This window comes from Cherax quadricarinatus, chromosome 8 (assembly GCF_038502225.1).
Source record: "Cherax quadricarinatus isolate ZL_2023a chromosome 8, ASM3850222v1, whole genome shotgun sequence".
Lineage (NCBI taxonomy): Eukaryota > Metazoa > Arthropoda > Malacostraca > Decapoda > Parastacidae > Cherax > Cherax quadricarinatus.
Window position 1 is genome coordinate 7596800 of NC_091299.1, and position 22904 is coordinate 7619703.

Genomic DNA, 22904 nt, shown 5'->3' on the forward strand with positions numbered 1-22904 from the left:
TGCCATTGATGACACTATTTCAAAAGCGTGGTTGACCAGACAAGCTGTAGACCAGCCTGGCCCAGGGCCGGGCTCCGGGAATAGAAAAACACTAGAAACTCGTCAAAAGTAAAGGTAGCGCTTAGGTACCAGGCAATGTTTAGGTACCAGGCAGCGATCAGGTATGAGGCAGTGTTCAGGTAGCAGCCTGTTTCTCAGGTAATCAGGGTAATGCATTAAGCCTGAGAGGTGTCCTGGCGGGGGGTGAGCCTAAAGTGCTCAAGATAAAGTGCTGCTGCTAATTTAAGCTATGAGCAGTAGAGGGAGGAAAGGGAGAGGAGGGAGAAAGACAGGGCGGCAGAGATTAACTTTCTCATTAGATTTGCTAAGTATGAATCACTGGAGTGTCGGGGATCCTCAGGTTAAAAATGGAATCTCTGGTGCGTTTCAGAGGATATTTTCGAGTTTGTGTTTACACTCATGTGCGTGTACTCGTCAGCCCCCACTCATGTGCGTGTACTCGTCAGCCCCCACTCATGTGCGTGTACTCGTCAGCCCCCACTCATGTGCGTGTACTCGTCAGCCCCCACTCATGTGCGTGTACTCGTCAGCCCCCACTCATCTGCGTGTACTCGTCAGCCCCCACTCATGTGGGTGTACTCGTCAGCCCCCACTCATGTGGGTGTACTCGTCAGCCCCCACTCATGTGGGTGTACTCGTCAGCCCCCACTCATGTGCGTGTACTCGTCAGCCCCCACTCATGTGCGTGTACTCGTCAGCCCCCACTCATGTGCGTGTACTCGTCAGCCCCCACTCATCTGCGTGTACTCGTCAGCCCCCACTCATGTGGGTGTACTCGTCAGCCCCCACTCATGTGGGTGTACTCGTCAGCCCCCACTCGTCAGCCCCCGCTCATGTGCGTGTACTCGTCAGCCCCCACTCATGTGCGTGCACTCGTCAGCCCCCACTCATGTGCGTGTACTCGTCAGCCCCCACTCATGTGGGTGTACTCGTCAGCCCCCACTCATGTACGTGCACTCGTCAGCCCCCACTCATGTGCGTGTACTCGTCAGCCCCCACTCATGTGCGTGTACTCGTCAGCCCCCACTCATCTGCGTGTACTCGTCAGCCCCCACTCATGTGGGTGTACTCGTCAGCCCCCACTCGTCAGCCCCCGCTCATGTGCGTGTACTCGTCAGCCCCCACTCATGTGCGTGCACTCGTCAGCCCCCACTCATGTGCGTGTACTCGTCAGCCCCCACTCATGTGGGTGTACTCGTCAGCCCCCACTCATGTACGTGCACTCGTCAGCCCCCACTCATGTGCGTGTACTCGTCAGCCCCCACTCATGTGCGTGCACTCGTCAGCCCCCACTCATGTGCGTGTACTCGTCAGGCCCCACTCATGTGCGGTGTACTCGTCAGCCCCCACTCATGTGCGTGTACTCGTCAGCCCCCACTCATGTGCGTGTACTCGTCAGCCCCCACTCATCTGCGTGTTCTCGTCAGCCCCCACTCATGTGCGTGCACTCGTCAGCCCCCACTCATGTGCGTGCACTCGTCAGCCCCCACTCATGTGCGTGCACTCGTCAGCCCCCACTCATGTGGGTGTACTCGTCAGCCCCCACTCATGTGCGTGCACTCGTCAGCCCCCACTCATGTGCGTGTACTCGTCAGCCCCCACTCATCTGCGTGTACTCGTCAGCCCCCACTCATGTGCGTGCACTCGTCAGCCCCCACTCATGTGCGTGCACTCGTCAGCCCCCACTTATGTGCGTGTACTCGTCAGCCCCCACTCATGTGCGTGCACTCGTCAGCCCCCACTCATGTGCGTGCACTCGTCAGCCCCCACTCATGTGCGTGTACTCGTCAGCCCCCACTCATGTGCGTGCACTCGTCAGCCCCCACTCATGTGCGTGCACTCGTCAGCCCCCACTTATGTGCGTGTACTCATCAGCCACACTCACGCGCATGTACTCGTCAGCCCCACTCATGTTGGTGTCCACCTGAACCTCACACATGTACGTGTCCTTGTTAACCCCTCATGTACGTGTTCACGTCAACACCTCTCATGCATATCCTTTTATTTTCCGTTTATATAAATAAGATATATCAGCGGCGTGTGTCCCTATATTTGATTATGACACAAAATCGTAATGACACGATTGCAAACAAACCATACCACGGGTGGGGTTAGAACCCGCGGTCAGAGAGTGTAAAAACTCCAGACCGACGCGTTAGCCACTGGGCCAGCTAGCTACAATAAGATTCATACAACCGGGTATATACTCCCTGATCGCGGGTTCTAACCCCGCCCGTGGTATGGTTTATGTTTATTTAACCCGTATATAATGTGACACCATGTATAACGCAAGTTCATGTATCGTGGGCAATAAACTTGGTTTGATTTGACTTTATTCGTAATGGTGACGATGGGTTCTAGATCCAGTGAATTAAAGCTGCCTCTCCACTTCCTTGGATCAAACCTAGATTAAAAAAAAGATGGTTATAATCATCATTGTAATTTTAAAAGGGATGGATGGGTAAGCCAGCGGAAGGCATCGGTCAGATGACCAAAAGCTCCAGTTGCGGGTCATATGACTAAGACCCGCGTCAGGAAACACTTGTCATGTTTACCTGGAGGTTACCTGGAGGTTATTCCGGGGATCAACGCCCCCGCGGCCCGGTCCACGACCAGGCCTCCCGATGGATCAGGGCCTGATCAACTAGGCTGTTACTGCTGGCCGCACGCAGTCCGACGTACGAGCCACAGCCCGGCTGATCCGGCACTGACTTTAGGTATCTGTCCAGCTCTCTCTTGAAGGCAGCCAGGGGTTTATTGGCAATTCCCCTAATGCTTGATGGGAGGCTGTTGAATAGTTTTGGGCCCCGGACACTTATGGTGTTTTCTCTTAGTGTACCAATGGCGCCCCTACTTTTTATTGGCGGCATTTTGCATCGCCTACCCAGTCTTTTACTTTCGTAGGGAGTGATTTCTGTGTGCAGATTTGGGACCATTCCTTCCAGGTTACTCCTCCATAACTTGATTACTTGACCTTTCGTTCGTATTCGTTTTACATGACATTTGCAGGCGTGTGAACCGCCGGCACTAACAGCTTGGTTGAACAGGCAGTCAGTCATGAAGTCTGGCTTCAGGCTGGACTTATAGAGTAAGAAAACTCTTGAAACCGGTCACAGACATATATAAATGTTTATATGTCGGGCCGAATACGTAAAAACTTACAATTTTGGCTTAAATAGCAACGCTCTTCTTGCCGAATAAGGGCAATCGAAAATTTGTGTATGCAGTATTTTCGCAAAAAATCATTCTGAACCTAACGAAAAAAATATATTTCATAGTGTTTATTATTATTGAATTATTGTAAACTTATCTAAAATATATTTAGTTGGATTAGGCTAAAGTAAATTGCGCTTGTTATAATAAGGTTAGGTAAGTTTTCTAAGGTTCTTTTGGTACAAAATTATTAATTTTTACATTAGTATAAATGAAAAAAAAATATATCTTTAAACGTATAAGAGAAAATTTTAGAAAAGACTTAATTTTAAATGGGTTTTTGCTAAGTGACCAATTTTACCTATTCGGCACGATATATATATATATATATATATATATATATATATATATATATATATATATATATATATATATATATTTATATATATATATATTTCAATCCCTGTTTTACTATTAAAATATTCTTGTCTGTTGACTAGAAAGGAAAGCTAAGTACAGCCCTAATGACCCTAATGTAGACGATAGGCTTTAAACCCCACCACCTGTATTAATGTATCTGCTTTTGAAGGCTAATTTTCCCACTAGGCCTAAAGGGCACGAGTCATCCATCCCCAGCTGTGTTGTCTTCGGCTGTGTCATGACAGTGTCCCGGTGATACCTATTGTCTGTGATAGTCTCATGGTAATACTTATGTATATTTTGTAATGGTAATTAAGCTGCTGGCACTTGAGAGCCATGTTCTCACTCTGGTAATTAGGCTCTGTATGTACGTTGTCTGCTTCCTAGTATAGTGCTTCTCTGCTGATTTTATGCTAGGAGTGTTATTATTATTATTATTATTATTATTATTACTACTACTACTACTACTACTACTACTACTACTACTACTACTACTACTACTACTACTACTACTACTACTACTACTACTATTATTATTATTATTATTATTATTATTACTATTATTATTATTATTACGGTATTATCATTATCATTACATTATAATAATTATTATTATTATTGGTAGTGCAGTAGTTTTAAGTAGACGTCAGGAAATGTAAAACTTTTATGCTTCACTTTTATTATTTTATTGTTTGACAGCTGCTTTGTATAATGTAGTGACGTACACACACACACACACACACACACACACACACACACACACACACACACACACACACACACACACACACAGAGGTCAGAGGTATCACACACACACAGATCAGAGGTCACACACACACGTCAGAGGTCACACACACACGTCAGAGGTCACACACACACGTCAGAGGTCACACACCCAGGTATAAAAAGGCAAGCAGAACAGAAAGGCGCAACTCGCTAGAATATCTCTGATAATGTAAACAAAAAACTTCGGGAAAATGAAATGGTTAGAATATGAAGCTGAAACAGAAGATAATTATGCCAGAAACACGGAAGAAAATGCACAGAACAACAGATAGTTGGAAGATTACTGCTAGAACGTCCATCACTCTCGAAATACAAAACAAAAAAATTGCAAATAATTCTGAATGACTGAGGGGAAAACTGTTGGCACAGGCGATAAATGACATGCCCATGCACTCTGCCCCAGGGCCAGACTCCTGGAACTCCGTGTTCATCAAGAACTGCAAGAAGCCCCTATCACGAGCTTTTCCATCCTATGGAGAGGGAGCATGGACACGGGGGTCGTCCCACAGTTACTAAAAACAACAGACATAGCCCCACTCCACAAATGGGGCAGTAAAGCAACAGCAAAGAACTACAGACCTATAGCGTTAACATCCCATATCATAAAAATCTTTGAAAGGGTCCTAAGAAGCAAGATCGCCACCCATCTAGAAACCCATCAGTTACACAACCCAGGGCAACATGGGTTTAGAACAGGTCGCTCCTGTCTGTCTCAACTATTGGATCACTACGACAAGGTCCTAGATGCGCTAGAAGACAAAAAGAATGCAGATGTAATATATACAGACTTTGCAAAAGCCTTCGACAAGTGTGACCATGGCGTAATAGCGCACAAAATGCGTGCTAAAGGAATAACAGGAAAAGTCGGTCGATGGATCTATAATTTCCTCACAAACAGAATACAAAGAGTAGTAGTCAACAGAGTCAAGTCTGAGGCGGCTACGGTGAAAAGCTCTGTTCCACAAGGCACAGTACTCGCTCCCATCTTGTTCCTCATCCTCATTTCTGACATAGACAAGGATGTCAGCCACAGCACCGTGTCTTCCTTAGTAGATGACACCCGAATCTGCATGACAGTGTCTTCCATTGCAGACAGTGCAAGGCTCCAGGCGGACATCAACCAAATCTTTCAATGGGCTGCAGAAAACAATGTGAAGTTCAACTATGAAAAATTTCAATTACTCCGATATGGTAAACATGAGGAAATCAAAACTTCATCAGAGTATAAAACAAATTCCAGCCACACAATAGAGCGAAAAACTAACGACAGAGACCTGGGAGTGATCATGTCGGAGGATCTCACCTTCAAGGACCATAACATTGTATCAATCGCATCTGCTAGAAAAATGACAGGATGGATAATGGGAACCTTCAAAACTAGGGATGCCAAGCCCATGATGACTCTCTTCAGGTCGCTTGTTCTATCTAGGCCGGAATATTGTTGCAGCACACTAACAGCACCTTTCAAGGCAGGTGAAATTGCTGACCTAGAAAATGTACAGAGAACCTTCACGGCACGCACAACTGAGATAAAACACCTCAATTACTGGGAGCGCTTGAAGTTCCTGAACCTGTACTCCCTGGAACGCAGGCGGGATAGATTATATACACCTGGAAATGATTATATACACCTGGAAAATCCTAGAGGGACTAGTACCAAACTTGCACACGAAAATCATTCTCTCCGAAAGCAAAAGACTCGGCAGACGATGCAACATCCCCCCAATGAAAAGCAGGGGTGTCACTAGCACGCTAAGAGACACAATAAATGTCAGGGGCCCAAGACTGTTCAACTGCCTCTCAGCATACATAAGGGGGATTACCAATAGACCCCTGGTTGTCTTCAAGCAGGCACTGGACAGACACCTAAAGTCGGTACCTGACCAGCCGGGCTGTGGCTCGTACGTTGGATTGCGTGCAACCAGCAGTAACAGCCTGGTTGATCAGGCCCTGATCCACCATGAGGCCTGGTCACAGACCGGGCCGCGGGGGCGTTGACCCCCGGAACTCTCTCCAGGTAAACAGATTAAGTGGTTACTGTTGTTGACTGTAGAAAATTAAGTAAAAATCAATAACAGAGTCAACGAAGAACGACACAAATAAGATGACAGACTGCCTAGTGGATCTTACAGTTTAGGAACATTTTGTGGCATATTGACCAGTTGCAAAATATGAAAAAAAAAACATAACTCCGCTTAGCATAGCAATTATGCAGATAAAGCATAGCGAAAAAATGCTAGAGTTGGGGACATAATATGGTAGGCTCTGAGGATGTGCAAATTATACTAAGATTTTTCACTGGTTAAGGTGAAAATAAAAGACGGCGTAAATATTGATAAGAAGTGAAGAAGGTTTTCTTGCAGTAACGAACACTGGATAGAAAAATGACCAAACTAAAACAAGGAGAGAGAGAGAGAGAGAGAGAGAGAGAGAGAGAGAGAGAGAGAGAGAGAGAGAGAGAGAGAGAGAGAGAGAGAGAGAGAGAGAGAGAGAGAGAGAGAGAATGAGAATTAGTGTGATAAACACATTTGTAAATGTTGAATATTATTATAAAATGGAGAAAATAAAAAAAAGTTATACCAGGGAAAATTATAAATGATAAGAAACTTGACATAACTTATCTAATTACAAGTAAACTAGACAAAAACACATTGTAAGTGAATTTGTATTTGACAGAAACTACAGAGTGTAGCGGAGAAGGAAGGAAAAGTAGCAAATATAGATGAGAAAGACACTGCAAGACAGCGGAAATCTAAAACAATTATTTTCAAAGCCTAGTGATAAACATATGAAGTCAAGGGCGGGTTGTAATGTGTACCTCCAACCAAAACTTTGATAATATTAACTAAGTTAGTACATGATGTGCTGAGGAAATTATTGATGAGTAAGTGTGAAAAGATTAATGGTTCTGTAATAAGAGTAAATTTGATGTAGTTCAGCCCCGAGTCCTGACGACTCCGATTACTACTGTAATCGGAGATTTTTTGGGAAATAGACAATAGAAGTACAAAATATATTTTTTTATATATCGGCTTGTAACTGAAGCGAAACGAAGTGCTGCAAATTGTCTACTAGAGGTGAAAAATAAGTTCGAGAGGACCTGGCTAGCTGATTGCAAGAGGAAACATGATAACCACAAATAAGGTTGCAAGACTACATAGAAGGATAAATAAAGACAACTTCTTCGTGCCTGCAGAAGGGACAACAAGAGGCCACTGTTGGAAACTGTGAAGAAAAGCAAGAATTTTTTTTTCTTTGCAGACTGATAGGCGAATGGAATTCATTAATGTGAAGTAGTGATACAATCATTGGAAATTAAAAAAAAAAATGGACAATTGAGTGAAGACTGGACACCACGAGGATAATAGGTCTATCTTGTAGCTACTGATAGGCAACTGCAAGTAAGCAATTACAAACACACAAACTTACACATACCTATACAGAATACAAATATAAAAAATCCACAGAACACCAAACACCAAAACCCACAGAACAAACAAACACACACACACAAGTCCACAGTACACCATACAAACACACACAAACCTCCCTTTGTACACTCCTTCCTCCCCCCGCCCCAACTCTTGACACCCCAGCCTCTATCTCTCTCCCCCCTCGGTATACACCCCTCTGCCCCACTCAGATCCCCCCAATGCCTCTCCTCGCCCCACTCACTACAACACCACCTCATCCCCAGCCTCCCCCAGCATGCAGTAGAGTTGTGTCCGTGTTGCTCTGTGTTGACTGCTGCTTCTGCCTTTTCAGTATTTTGGTTCTGGCTCTGGCGATGGTCGCAGCGATGTGCCTATCATGGAAGACTATTTCTCGGTAAGTGTGAACGGCAGGGTATGACCAGAGCCTCATCTTCTCTACTCATACTGATGAGATGAATTTTAACTAATATTGCTAATAATAATACGTACTCTTAATTCCACTACTACTTGTATCATCATTATTGTTACTACTACTACCACTTCTACCATTGTATTACTGCTGTCTGCAATTATCTGGCCTAAAAGCCGTGCCGAAATATGAGTTTACAGTATTATATACAAACAACGAGTATACAGTATTGTATACAAACGAGTATACAGTATTGTATACAAACGAGTATTCAGTATTGTATAAAAACATCGAGTATACAGTATTGTATACAAACGAGTATTCAGTATTGTATAAAAACATCGAGTATACAGTATTGTATATAATTATGGCAGGCTGCATTGTTTCAGACAAAGTTCGTCTCCTGTGTACTCTAGTACTGTCTCTTTCGTACTCTAGTAATACCTCATGTGTACTCTAGTCCTATCTCCTGTGTATTCTAGTACTGTCTCTTGTGTACTCTAGTCTTATATCTTGTGTTCTCAAGTACTGTCTCTTGTGTACTCTAGTTCTATGCCTTGTTTACTCTCGCCTTATCTCTTGTGTACTCTAATCCTATATATTTTGTACTCTAGCTCTATCTCTTGTATACTCTAGACCTATCTCTTTTGTACTCTAGTCCTATCTCTTGTGTACTCTAGCCCTATATTGTGTACTCCAGCCCTGTATCTTGTGTACTCTAATCCTATTTCTTGCATACTCTAGTCCTATCTCTTGTGTACTCTAGTCCTCTCTCTTGTGTACTCTAGTCCTATCTCTTGTGTACTGTAGTTCTATCTCTTGTGTACTCTAGTCTTATCTGTTGTGTACTCTAGTCCTATCTCTTGCGTACTCTAGTCCTATATCTTGTGTACTTTAGCCCTGTCTCTTGTGTACTCTAGCCCTGTCTCTTGTGTACTCTAGCCCTATCTCTTGTGTACTCTAATCCTGTCTCTTGTGCACTCTAGCCCTATCTCTTGTGCACTCTAGTCTTATATTTTATGTAGTCTAGCCCTATCTCTCGTGTACTCTAGCCCTGTCTATTACAATTGCTTTGAGTCCTGTGCATGTGCAATTTGGGGATCATTGATAAGGCTTCGGAGGCTGTTACTTTATTTGGGGTCTTGTTCATAGGCAGTATGTTTAAATTACCCATGCCTAGAGGACCATGCCCGGGAGAGAATGATAGAGTAGACCTTGTTGGCTGAGTGAGGACGGCTGTTAGAGTGAGACAGGGTAAGCATGATGTAGGCTGAGATTGGTAGGCCTATGCCACTAGGTGTCAGCACTATAGTGCTGCGAAATATGAACCCAACTATGCATACATCGCTCGGCCACCTACCCATGGTCGTCCTCAACTGTGAATGACTGAAAAAAAAAACTCGGTCTCTCTCTCTCAGAAACAGGGCATAGAACAGAATAAAAAATTATATATGTATATATATATATATCTATATATATATATATATATATATATATATATATATATATATATATATATATATGAATAATGAGAACGTTCAAAACGAGAGATGCCAAGCCAGTGATGATTCTTTTCAAATCACTTGTTCTCTCTAGGCTAGAATACTGCTGTACATTAACATCTCCATTCAAAGCAGGTGAAATTGCAGATCTAGAGAGTGTACAGAGATCCTTTACTGCACATATAAGTTCTGTCAAGCACCTTAACTACTGGGAACGCTTGGAAGCACTTGACTTGTACTCGTTGGAACGCAGGAGAGAGAGAGAGAGATATCATAATCTACACTTGGAAAACCCTGGAAGGAATGGTCCCGAATCTGCACACGGAAATCATTCCCTACGAATGCAAAAGACTGGGCAGCGATGCAAAATACCCCTAATTAAAAGTAGGGGCGCCATTGGTACACTAAGAGAAAACACCATAAGTGTCCGGGGCCCAAGACTGTTCAACAGCCTCACACCAAGCATAAGGGGAATTACCAATAAACCCCTGGCTGCCTTCAAGAGAGAGCTGGACAGATACCTAAAGTCAGTGCCGGATCAGCCGGGCTGTGGTTCGTACGTTAGACTGCGTGCGGCCAGCAGCAACAGCCTGGTTGATCAGGCCCTGATCCACTGGGAGACCTGGTTGTGGACCGGGCCACGGGGGCGTTGATCCCCGGAATAACCTCCAGGTCGACTCCAGATAGGGAGGGAAGAAAAAAATGGGGGTGTTCTAAACATCGTGGTCCAATCCAGTGAATCTCGGCGGGCATCACTGCACGTCTGGGCAGATACTGCAACACAAGAGACATTGCTGTAGCAGAGCTATGACGTAACAGGGTACAGTCTCATCTGGAACGGTGAAGCTGTCATTGTAGTAGTCGCTGCAGGGTTCACTCTTCCTGGGAGAGCGTCGTCAGTACTCGGCAACTGGGCAGGACCTCTTCTGGCAAGCGACTCAGGAGGACATTTCTCGACTGGTCGCTGGGGGCTGTCACTGCCAGCGAGATTGGAGTGAGTCGCAGCAGAGACACCTCAGGTGAAACATCTGGGAGTTGTAGGAGCATATACTGTAAATGAAGTGAGCAAGCTAGCAGTGAAAGTGACATCATACTTTGTGCAGGCTGCTCACTGAAGCTGTGACACGAGGCAGACAGTGGCCTGCCAACAGGGCTACTGCGGCTTGACAGTGTCATCCTCTCAACAGTTGGAGTCATAGCAGAGGTTACTCTAACGTCTTCAGACTGGTTTTCTACACATAACTGCACTCTGACAGTCAGTTTCAAGTGGGAGTCATAGCAGGTACGACTCAGGTATGGTGTCTACAAACGGCAAGCATAAGAACATTATGTACATGGGGGCTCAGACGCTCATAATCTGACGCCTGGACTGACTACTGTCAGCTGTCAAATGGTCACAATGTGGTGACATGTAACACAATGGTGACATGTAACCAATGGTCTAGGCTCAGACCACACTGTGAATAACAAAAAAAGGCACAATACCGTGCCTGGAACGATACACAAATAACCCGCACATAAAAGAGAGAAGCTTTACGACGACGTTTCGGTCCTACTTGGACCATTTACAAAGTTCAAGTCGGACCGAAACGTCGTCGTAAAGCTTCTCTCTTTTATGTGCGGGTTATTTGTGTACCACACTGTGGTCTGCACACACATCTGGACTTAGACCACACATTGGGACACACGGAAAACTGCACACACCTGCACTGCACATGCAGTTACTGCATGGCTTGTACTAGCAAGAGATGCTTTTCTGTGCAAAAATCGACACTAAGGTATTCGCGAACATGTGAGAACACTAGCAAGGAACACTGACTGAGAGGAATTAACACGTGACATATCTTCTCTCAGTCGTCTGGACAATACTGCAACAAATTGATCACTGTGAAATTATAACACTGTTGCTGTGACATGTGATGTCATGTGTGACGTCGTGAGGGATGTCGTGGGGTGACATCGCAAGGTGACGTCAGGGCAGATGTCCAGGGTGATGATGTCAGGCAGACGTCGTGGGTGATATCAGGCAACGATAACGTCAGGCAGCATGGTGACGTCATGGGGTGATGTCAGGCAACGTCCTGGGTGATATCGTGAGGTTACGTCCTGGGTGACATCGTGAGGTTACGTCCTGGGTGACATCGTGAGGTTACGTCCTGGAGTGGCATCGGGCAACATCGTTGGTGCCGTCGTGAGGTGACATCGGACAGACGTCCAGGGTGACGTTGTGAGGTGATGCCACAAGGTGATGCCAGGCAGCAGACAACAGCATGTGGAAGATTGAGACACTTAGGCAAAATATGGGAATCTTTATTTAGGAAACGCTTCGCCACACAGTGACTTCATCAGTTCAATACAAATTAGAAAGGTGTAAGGAGAGGAGGAGTTTGAGGTAATCAGACCCTCAGCCTGGAGTCGATGTGTTCAGTCCATCAATCTTTTAGAATGTACAGCATAGTGCCGCATACGTGGCTTGTATACTGTAGTCAGGTGAGGTGAAGCAGGAGGAGGCGGGGTCATAGTGGTACCATCCACTAGTCGAAGTAGGTCTTCGTCCAAAGGTTGGACAAGATTGAAGAATTCTTTGTAACAAGATCCCATGATGCTGCAGTGTCTGACAGATGTGAGAAATGGTTTAAAAAACGACAAGTTGAAGATTGAGACACTTATTCTTCAAAACTTGTCCAGCCTTTGGACGAAGACCTACTTCGACTAATGGATGGTTCCACTATGACCCCGCCTCCTCCTGCCTCGCCTCACCTGACTACAGTATATGAGCCACGTCTACGGCCCTATGCTGTACATTCTACAAGATTGATGGATTGAACACATCTACTCCAGGCTGAGGGACTGATTACCTCAAACTCCTCCTCTCCTTACACCCTTCTGCTTTGTATTGGACTGATGAAGCCACTGTGTGGCGAAACGTTTCTTCAATAAAGATTCTCATATGTTGCATAAGTGTCTCAATCTTCAACTTGTCGTTTTTTTAAACCATTTATCACAACAGCATGTGGCTTTGGACAGCTGGCTTGGTAATCCACATGGCTTGCAATATAATAATAATAATAATAATAATAATAATAATAATAATAATAATAATAATAATTTTATTTACTACAAGTACATGTACAAGGTATACAGGCCTAGCTGACATCAATGACATACTACCCTTGTTATGCTGAACAATTCGGGCAAATTAGTTCAGTGTCCCAGGATGCGACCCACACCAGTCGACTAACACCCAGGTACCCATTTTACTGATGGAGAACATAGACAACAGGTGGAAAGAAACACGCCCAATGTTTCTACTCTGGCTTTATCCACACGTGGCTTCGTGATCCACATTGCTTCGAGTGACCTCGGGCACTCGGATACACAGCTCTGGCAAAGAATTCACACTGAGTTCATAGAAAAAGGCACAGAGGGTGTGAGAGTGTAGTGGTGTATGGTGGTGTGTGATGAATATAGTGGTGTATGGTGGTGTGTGATGAGTGTGGGTGAGGCGGGGACACCTCCGCTCCTCCCTCCCCACTCATAAACAATTCAAGTTTATTCTCTATAAGGATTACAATGTGGGGCTTACAGGTTTTGGGTATTGTGTGGTTTACATGTTATAAAATACTAATTACAGAGGGGGCCACTAGGACACCTAGCATGGCTAGGCATTTCGAGCAGACTTAGATTAATTCTTAACATTAAATCCTTACAGATTATGGTATTAAGGCTGAGTTACTACAACATAATTTGTGAGTTTAGCAATGTGAATGCTTTTGTTATGGCACAATACAAGGTGTCTATATTGGAGTATCATAGGCAAACTTATGACTAGTTAGGATTTATTATTTTAAAATTAAGATTAGTATTTCTGGGTTTATAGTCAGTGGGTGAGTGAGTGTAATTGTGATCCACCAGGTGGTTATCATGTCGTTAGTTGTTGGGGTGTATCAGGGAGATAAGATGTTTTCTAAATGTAGTTTTGAAAGTGATGAATGTGTCTGCAGTTCTAGTTTTCAGGTAGGGTGTTCCACACTGGATGCAGAGCAGCACACATCTCACTTCTGACTTGCTGAAATAGCTGTGCTGAGCTGAACAACAACAGCAGGAACATATAGGTGACGATGAACATGTAACTGAAGAACAGTGTGGGACGCTGCAAAGACCCAGGTTACGCCACGAAGATTTCTCGAGGAAAATTCAGCAAATTTCGGCCTGGATCCTGCTGATCCTGTGTCTGAATGATGAAACTTGCAGACACAACTTCAGGACAACTCGTAGAGAGACGGATGCTTCTTGTATGGAGCGAGGAAGTGGAGGCAACATCTTCGGCTTCCTTCCACTCTCCAGACAAGACACTTACTGTAAAAAAATAGATTCGCTAGAAAATACAAATAGAACAAATACATACAAAGGATTCTGCTCTTGACTCTCGCCCAGGCAGGTCATAGCAGCTCTCCTTACTTACTCTGTCTCCCTACGATCCCCGTTGGGGAGGGGAACCTTTACCAGCGTTGTCATCGCCTTGACTTACACGATGAGCTACGCAAATCGTGTAAAGATCAAACCAAGAAATGGTACCGTTGATGATTCAACGAAGATTGCTCTTGCAACTGTTGTTCAGGGAGCACTGGAAGTAAAATTCAACACCATATTGTCACTGAAAGAAGCATTCATTGTTGTGTGTCACGATGATGCTGAAGCAGAGAAGCTACTCGCTACAGAAGCCATCACTACTCTTACTACTCAAGGGTTTACTGTTACGTCATCTCCTGCCCTCAGGGCAAGGAAATCAGTATTCCTAAAAACACCTGCTGAACTCAAGTCATCCATCGAGACGCAAAATACTTGGGCTACTGTTGACAGCATTACAAAAATCCCAAATGCAACGTCCATGATCAAGGACACCTTCACCGACGTGAACATGGCTGCCACTGCACTGAACGAAGGTCTTGCTGTCTACTACTACTACATCAGCCCTACCTACATTGAATCAGAGAGATATCACTACATCCAACATTGCTGGAACTGTTATTCATACCATCACACCACCAAAGCATGTCCAGTAAAAGACAAGAAGTTCTGCACTACATGTTGGAAGTGAGGGACACGCCTTCAGTTCCTGCACCGCTGCTGCTCCAACACAACCAGCGTGCTTAAACTGCAAGAGTAATGATCACCATACACTGGCAGCAAAATGTCCTACAAGAAAGGATATTATGATGCAGCAAAGAAAAAACCTACTAGCAACACTCCAACGTATGCAGCAATTGCAAAAATACAAGCAGACACTACAAAATTACTTCAAGCATCTACTCAGCCCGCCTCCACCACCACCACTACCATCACTCCTCCAACATGTGACGTAACGAAGATTCACTACTGTCTACTATACGCTCATATGCAAAACATGGCTGTACCTGGATCATTTAACTCTACCATCAACGAGTTATTTGCATTAAATAACATGCCTTCATTTACATTTCCAGCATCTCCACCTTCTGAAGAAATTCTCAAATTCACCAAAAACTTAATCGCCAACTCTTCTACAGAAGTTCCATCAACACCACCAACTAGTGACGTCAATCCAACAACGACCAATGAGAAGCCTCCACCGCCACCACCTCTCACTGAATCCAACCAATCAGAAGCCTTACCACCAGAAACATCTTCTAATTCGTCTACTGAAGTTGAAAACGAAGCAACACCACTTTCCTCTACTCCACCACCGCCTTCTCTACTTAGCTCACGTCGATTACCTGGAACACCATGGGTTAAACACAAAGGACTCATGTTCTACACCACGAGGCTGTACCCTGCAAGCATGACTCGCCTAGAACTCATCCAACATCTCCAAGACAACACTGTATCGTACCAAAGTGAAGAAAGACCATTCCCTATCTACAACCAGATACTCCACCAACTCCAAACCAACGAATACTACTACAGCTCTCCCATAAGTGTGATACAACTCTCCCGAAAACAATTTACCGCACTGATAAACGGTTTAAGACTATAACCAACTCATCCTGCTTGCTGCCTTCTGACACTCCCAGCTCCTACCGCTGCCTTCGCCATCCTCTCCTAGTGAGCCAAGCAATGACATCAGTCAAGCCTCTCTATCGACGTCTCCAGTACTTTTGTACCACATGTCCCAAAGTGGTTGGGCCACTTGCCTTGATTCCTCCTCTTCCCCTCCTCCCCATCCTTTTCCAGTTATTTCCATCCTTCTTCCTTCCCATCTTACGACAGATCTCGTCGTCCTCGATTCGATTTGATTCGACACTTACTGTGACCAACGCTTCCACCGATATTACAATTGATTTGAGTCCTGTGCATGTGCAAGCCGGGGATCATAGATAAGGCTTCGGAGGCTGTTACTTTATTTGGGGTCTTGTTCATAGGCAGTATGTTTAAGTTGCCCAGGCGCGGAGGACCATGCCAGGGAGAGACAGAGTAGACCTTGTTAACTGAGAGAGGACGGCTGCTAGAGTGAGACAGGGTCAGCGTGGTGTGGGTTGAGATTGGTAAGCCTATGGCACTAGGTGTCAGCACCATAGTGCCATGAAATATGACCCCAACTCGGTAAACATATCTCTTGTGTACTCTAGCCATATCTCTTGTGTGCTCTAGTCCTATATCTTGTGTACTCTAGCCCTATCTGTCTCTCCCTTGCTACTTTTCATGCAACACTTAACAAAATTTACTAGCAATGTTTGGTCATTGAAGGTTGAGGTTGGAACCTCCGTCCACTCAAGTAACACAGTCTCACACACAGTGAACGTGATGCTTACTTTAAAAGACTGTTGTATCAGACACACTAACCATCCCACCCACTAACCACCCCACCCACTAACTACCCCACACACTAACCACCCCACACACTAACCACCCCACCCACTAACCACCCCACCCACTAACCACCCCACCCACTAACCAACACAAACTAACCACCTCACCCACTAACCACACCACACACTAACCACCCCACCCACTAACCACCCCACCCACTAACCACCCCACCCACTAACCACCCCACCCACTAACCACCCCACACACTAACCACCCCACCCACTAACCACCCCACCCACTAACCACCCCACCCACTAACCACCCCACCCACTAACCACCCCACCCACTAACCACCCCACACACTAACCACCCCCCACACACTAACCACCCCACACACTAACCACCCCACACACTAACCACCCCACCCACTGACAACCCCACCCACTAACCTACCCCACCCACTCACCAACCCCACCCACTAACCACCCCACCCACTAACCACCCCACCCACTAACCACCCCACCCACTAACCACCTTACACACTAACCACCCCACACACTAACCACCCCACACACTAACCACCCCACACACTAACCACCCCACACACTAACCACCCCACACACTAACCACCCCACACACTAACCACCCCACACACTTGTTTAATGGGATTATTTGGTAGGCTGAAAGCGGGGTTTGAATTATAGACTTCTTCGGAGGCTTCTTACTTTATTGCTAAGTCGTGGTGGGTACACAGGCTTGTGTGTTGTGCCCATGGCCCGGGAGAGCCATGCCACGAGAGAGGACACTTCTTGACTGAGTGAAGAGTGACGCCAGAGTGAGAGTGAGGCAAGGGCAGGCAGGCTGGCGTGCCCACCGAGAGGCCTGGCTACAGAGGGCAGCACCTTAGTGCCGTGAAATATGAACTAAGCTGGCAGACAGCATGGGCTGTCTGTGCAGACAGTACAGGCTGTCTACATATGCTCAGCCACCTACCGGGTGTTGTCCCGACGCGACAATACTGGTGGTAAAAAAAACTCGGTCTCTCTCTCGTAGGAACAGGGCACAGAACACAAAATAAAAACATATATATACATATGGACATGGAAAAAAAACTTCCTACAGGGAGGGAAGAAAAAAACCTGTGGAGTGTGCTAAACATAGTGGTCATAGGCAGTGAGCATCGAAGGGCATCACTGCACGCCTTCCTGCGTCTGGACAGATACTGCAACACAGGAGACATCGCTGCGGCTGAGCTGTGACGTAACAGGTTACGGTCTCCTCTGGAACAGTGAAGCAGTCATCGTAGGAGTCGCTGCAGGTTTTCACTCAACCTGGGGCACGACATTCTGGTGCCCTCGAGTGAGGCGCCGACAAAACTCGGCAACTGGGCAGGACTTCTGGCAAGCAACTCAGGAGGGCACTTCTCAACTGGTATTGTTGCTGGGCTGTCACTGCCGGCGAGCGTGGAGCGAGTTGTGGAGTGAGTCGTGGCAGAGACGACTGGGCGAAACATCTGGGAGTCGTAACACCATACACCAGACTGCAGTGAGCAAGCTAGCAGTCAAAGTGACATCTCCTTTGTGCAGGCTGTTCACTGAAGCTTGTGACAGGAGGCTGACACAGCGCCTGCCGACAGGGCTAACTGCGGCTTGACGAGTGTCATTCTCTCGGCAGTTGGAGTTATAGCAGAGGTTAGTCTAAGCGTTCCCAGACTTGTTTCTCTACATATAACTGCACTCTGAAGGTCTGGAGGTGAAGTGAAACAAATCTCGATGGGAATCATAGCAGGTACGATTCTGCAGAACATCACGAGCGACGAGCATAAGAACTTTATGTACAAATGGGGCTCATATGCTCAGAGCTGACTGATAACTGTCAAACGCACTGGTCACATCGGGTGACTTAGCACAGTGGTGCTACTCAGGTCTGGCCGCAGACCTCACTGGACACACAGAAGCTTTACACACACCCGTGGTACTCTAACATGTGAGAACACTGACTGAGAGGAATTAATTAACACACGACATATATCTTCTCTCAAACTTCTCGACAATACTGAAATAATTACTAGAAACACTCGATGTGACATCATGTGATGTCAGGCGTGATGTCGTGAGGTGACGTCAGCAGACATCTCGAGGTGATGTCAGGCAGACATCGTGACGTCATGAAATCAGGCAGCAGCATCGGGTGACGTCATAGGAGTGATGCGGGCAGCAGACCACAGCATGTGGCCTGGGACATCTGGCTCGGTAACTCACGTGGTTTGTAGATCCATGTGACATCGCGCACACCCATGTGGCGTCGGGATCCACATGGCGTCGTGATCTACGTGGCATGCTGGTCTACGTGGCATGCTGATCAACGTAGCTTCGAGTAGCCTCGGGCACTCGGATACACAGCTCTGGCAACGAATTCACACTAAAAACAGCAGAAAACACAGCAGAGGGAGTGGTGAGTGGTGTATGGTAGGCTGGTGAGGTGTGAGTAGGGCGAGCATGGGCAAGGTGAGGAACGGCCACTTCCTCCTCCTCCTCCAAACACGTGGAGAAACTCACACTGGACGCAGAAATCACCACAAAACTCACCTCTGACTTGCTGAAACAGCTGTGCTGAGCTGAACAACAACAGCAACATACAAGTGACGCTGAACACATGACTTGGGAAACAGCGTGGGACGCTGTAGCGTGGGGTCACTGGGACGCCACTTACAATTCTCGAAGAAATTCGGCAAATTTCGGCTGGATCCTGCTTGTACCTGTGTCTGGATGCTCAAATGTGCAGACACGACATCAGGATAACACGTTGAGAGACGGATGCTTCTTGCATGGGATGATGAAGTGAAGATGACTTCATTCCTTCCTTCCTCTCTCTGGGCAAACAACTGCTGTGACCACCGCTTCCCACCATTTATAAAAGGATTATTTGGTGTTCTGGTAGCGGGGAGTAAATGATAAACGTCTTCGGAGGCTTCTTACTTTATTGTTAAGTCGTGGTGGGTACACAGGCTTGTGTGTTGTGCCCATGGCCCGGGAGGGCCATGCCACGAGAGAGGACACTTCTTGACTGAGTGAAGAGTGACGCCAGTGAGACAGTGAGGCAAGGGCAGGCAGGCTGGCATGCCCACCGAGAGGCCTGGCTACAGAGGGCAGCACCTTAGTGCCGCGAAATATGAACTAAGCTGGCAGACAGCATGGGCTGTCTGTGCAGACAGTACAGGCTGTCTACACACTAACCACCCCACATACTAACCACCCCACACACTATCCACCCCACACACTAACCACCCCACCCACTAACCACCCTGCACACTAACCACCCCACCCACTAACCACCCCACACACTAACCACCCCACCCACTGAATACCCCACACACTAACCACCCCACCCACTAACCACCCCACACATTAACCACCCCACACACAAACCACCCCACGCACTAACCACCCCACACTTTAACCACCCCACACACAAACCACCCCACACACAAACCACCCCACACACTAACCAACCCACACACTAACCACCCCACACACTAACCACCCCACACATTAACCACCCCACACACAAACCACCCTGCACACTAACCACCCCACACATTAACCACCCCACACACTAACCACCCCACACACTAACCACCCCACACACTAACCACCCCACACACTAACCACCAACACTAACCACACCACACACTAACCACCCCACCCACTAACCACCCCACACACTAACCACCCAACACACTAACGACCCCACACAGTAACCACCCAACACACTAACGACCCCAAACACTAATCACCCCACCCACTAACCACCCCACACACAAACCACCCCACACACAAACCACCCCACACACTAACCACCCCACACACTAACCACCCCACATTAACCAACCCACACACTAACCACCCCGCACACTAACCACCCCACACATTAACCACCCCACACACTAACCACCCCACACACTAACCACCCCACACACTAGCCACCCCACACGCTAACCACCCCACACACTAAACACCCAACACACTAACCACCCCACACACTAACCACCCCACAAACTAACCACCCCACACACTAACCACCCCACACACTAACCACCCCACACACTAACCACCCCACACACTAACCACCCCACACACTAACCACCCCACACACTAGCCACCCCACACATTAACCACCCCACACACTAACCACCCCACACACTAACCACCCCACACACTAACCACCCCACACACTAACCACCCCAAACATTAACCACCCCACACACTAACCACCCTTCACACTAACCACCCCACACACTAACCACCCCACACACTAACCACCCCACACACTAACCACCCCACACACTAGCCACCCAACACACTAACCATCCCACACACTAACCACCCCACCCACTAACCACCCCCCACACTAACCACCCGACACACTAACCACCCCACACACTAACCACCCCACCCACTAACCACCCCACACATTAACCACCCCACACACAAACCACCCCGCACACTAACCACCCCACACATTAACCACCCACACACAAACCACCCCGCACACTAACCACCCCACACATTAACCACCCCACACACTAACCACCCCACACACTAACCACCCCACACACTAACCACCCCACACACTAACCACCCCACACACTAACCACCCAACACACTAACCACTCCACCCACTAACCACCCAACACACTAACCACCCCACACAGTAACCACCCCACACACTAACCACCCCACACACTAACCACCCCACACACTAACCACCCAACACACTAACCACCCCACACACTAACCACTCCACCCACTAACCACCCCACACACTAACCACCCCACACACTAACCACTCAACACTAACCACCCCACACACTAACCACCCCACACACTAACCACCCCACACACTAACCACCCCACACACTAACCACCCCACACACTAACCACCCAACACACTAACCACTCCACCCACTAACCACCCAACACACTAACCACCCCACACAGTAACCACCCCACACACTAACCACCTCACACACTAACCACCCCACACACTAACCACCCCACACACTAACCACCCAACACACTAACCACCCCACACACTAACCACTCCACCCACTAACCACCCCACACACTAACCACCCCACACACTAACCACTCAACACTAACCACCCCACACACTAACCACCCCACACACTAACCACCCCACACACTAACCACCCCACACACTAACCACCCAACACTAACCACCCCACACACTAACCACCCCACACACTAACCACCCCACACACTAACCACCCCACACACTAACCACCCCACACACTAACCACCCCACACACTAACCACCCAACACACTAACCTCCCCACACACTAACCACCCCACACACTAACCACCCCACACACTAACCACCCCACACACTAACCACCCCACACTAACCACCCCACACACTAACCACCCCACACACTAACCACCCCACACACTAACCACCCCACACACTAACCACCCCACACACTAACCACCCCACACACTAACCACCCCACACACTAACCACCCCACACACTAACCACCCAACACACTAACCTCCCCACACACTAACCACCCCACACACTAACCACCCCACACACTAACCACCCCACACACTAACCACCCCACACACTAACCACCCCACACACTAACCACCCCACACACTAACCACCCCACACACTAACCACCCCACACACTAACCACCCCACACACTAACCACCCCACACACTAACCACCCCACACACTAACCACCCCACACACTAACCACCCCACACACTAACCACCCCACACACTAACCACCCCACACACTAACCACCCCACACACTAACCTCCCCACACACTAACCACCCCACACACTAACCACCCCACACACTAACCACCCCACACACTAACCACCCAACACTAACCTCCCCACACACTAACCACCCCACACACTAACCACCCCACACACTAACCACCCCACACACTAACCACCCCACACATTAACCACCCCACCCACAAACCACCCCACACACTAACCACCCCACACACTAACCACCCCACACACTAACCACCCCACACACTAACCACCCCGTATTTAACTATTTCCTCCCCCTCCCCCCTCCCCCCCCGAACATGCCAACCATGTCATTCAAGGTTGATGTGAAATGACAACGTCATCAAGGTCAGTTACTGAAGAAAACATTAATGTTCTCTTATTCAAGGGTCATTTTTGGGAAATAACAGAAATATATATATATATATATATATATATATATATATATATATATATATATATATATATATATATATATATATATATATATATATATATATATATATATAAATTATTGG

At 47.0% G+C, this 22904-nt stretch overlaps 1 protein-coding gene across 10 annotated transcripts in view; it reads left to right on the plus strand.

The window, feature by feature from the left end:
• LOC128685375 (collagen alpha-1(XVIII) chain) overlaps positions 1-22904 on the plus strand; it is an 836546-nt gene that overhangs the window by 620970 nt on the left and 192672 nt on the right. For 8 of the 10 annotated variants that reach the window (XM_070082820.1, XM_070082822.1, XM_070082821.1 and 5 more), the window contains exon 6: positions 8185-8247. The exons of the other annotated variants lie outside the window; for them this stretch is intronic. In XM_070082820.1, coding sequence (XP_069938921.1) covers positions 8185-8247 — 63 coding nt within the window. The remainder of the gene's footprint in view (positions 1-8184; positions 8248-22904) is intronic. 10 annotated transcript variants of the gene reach the window in all.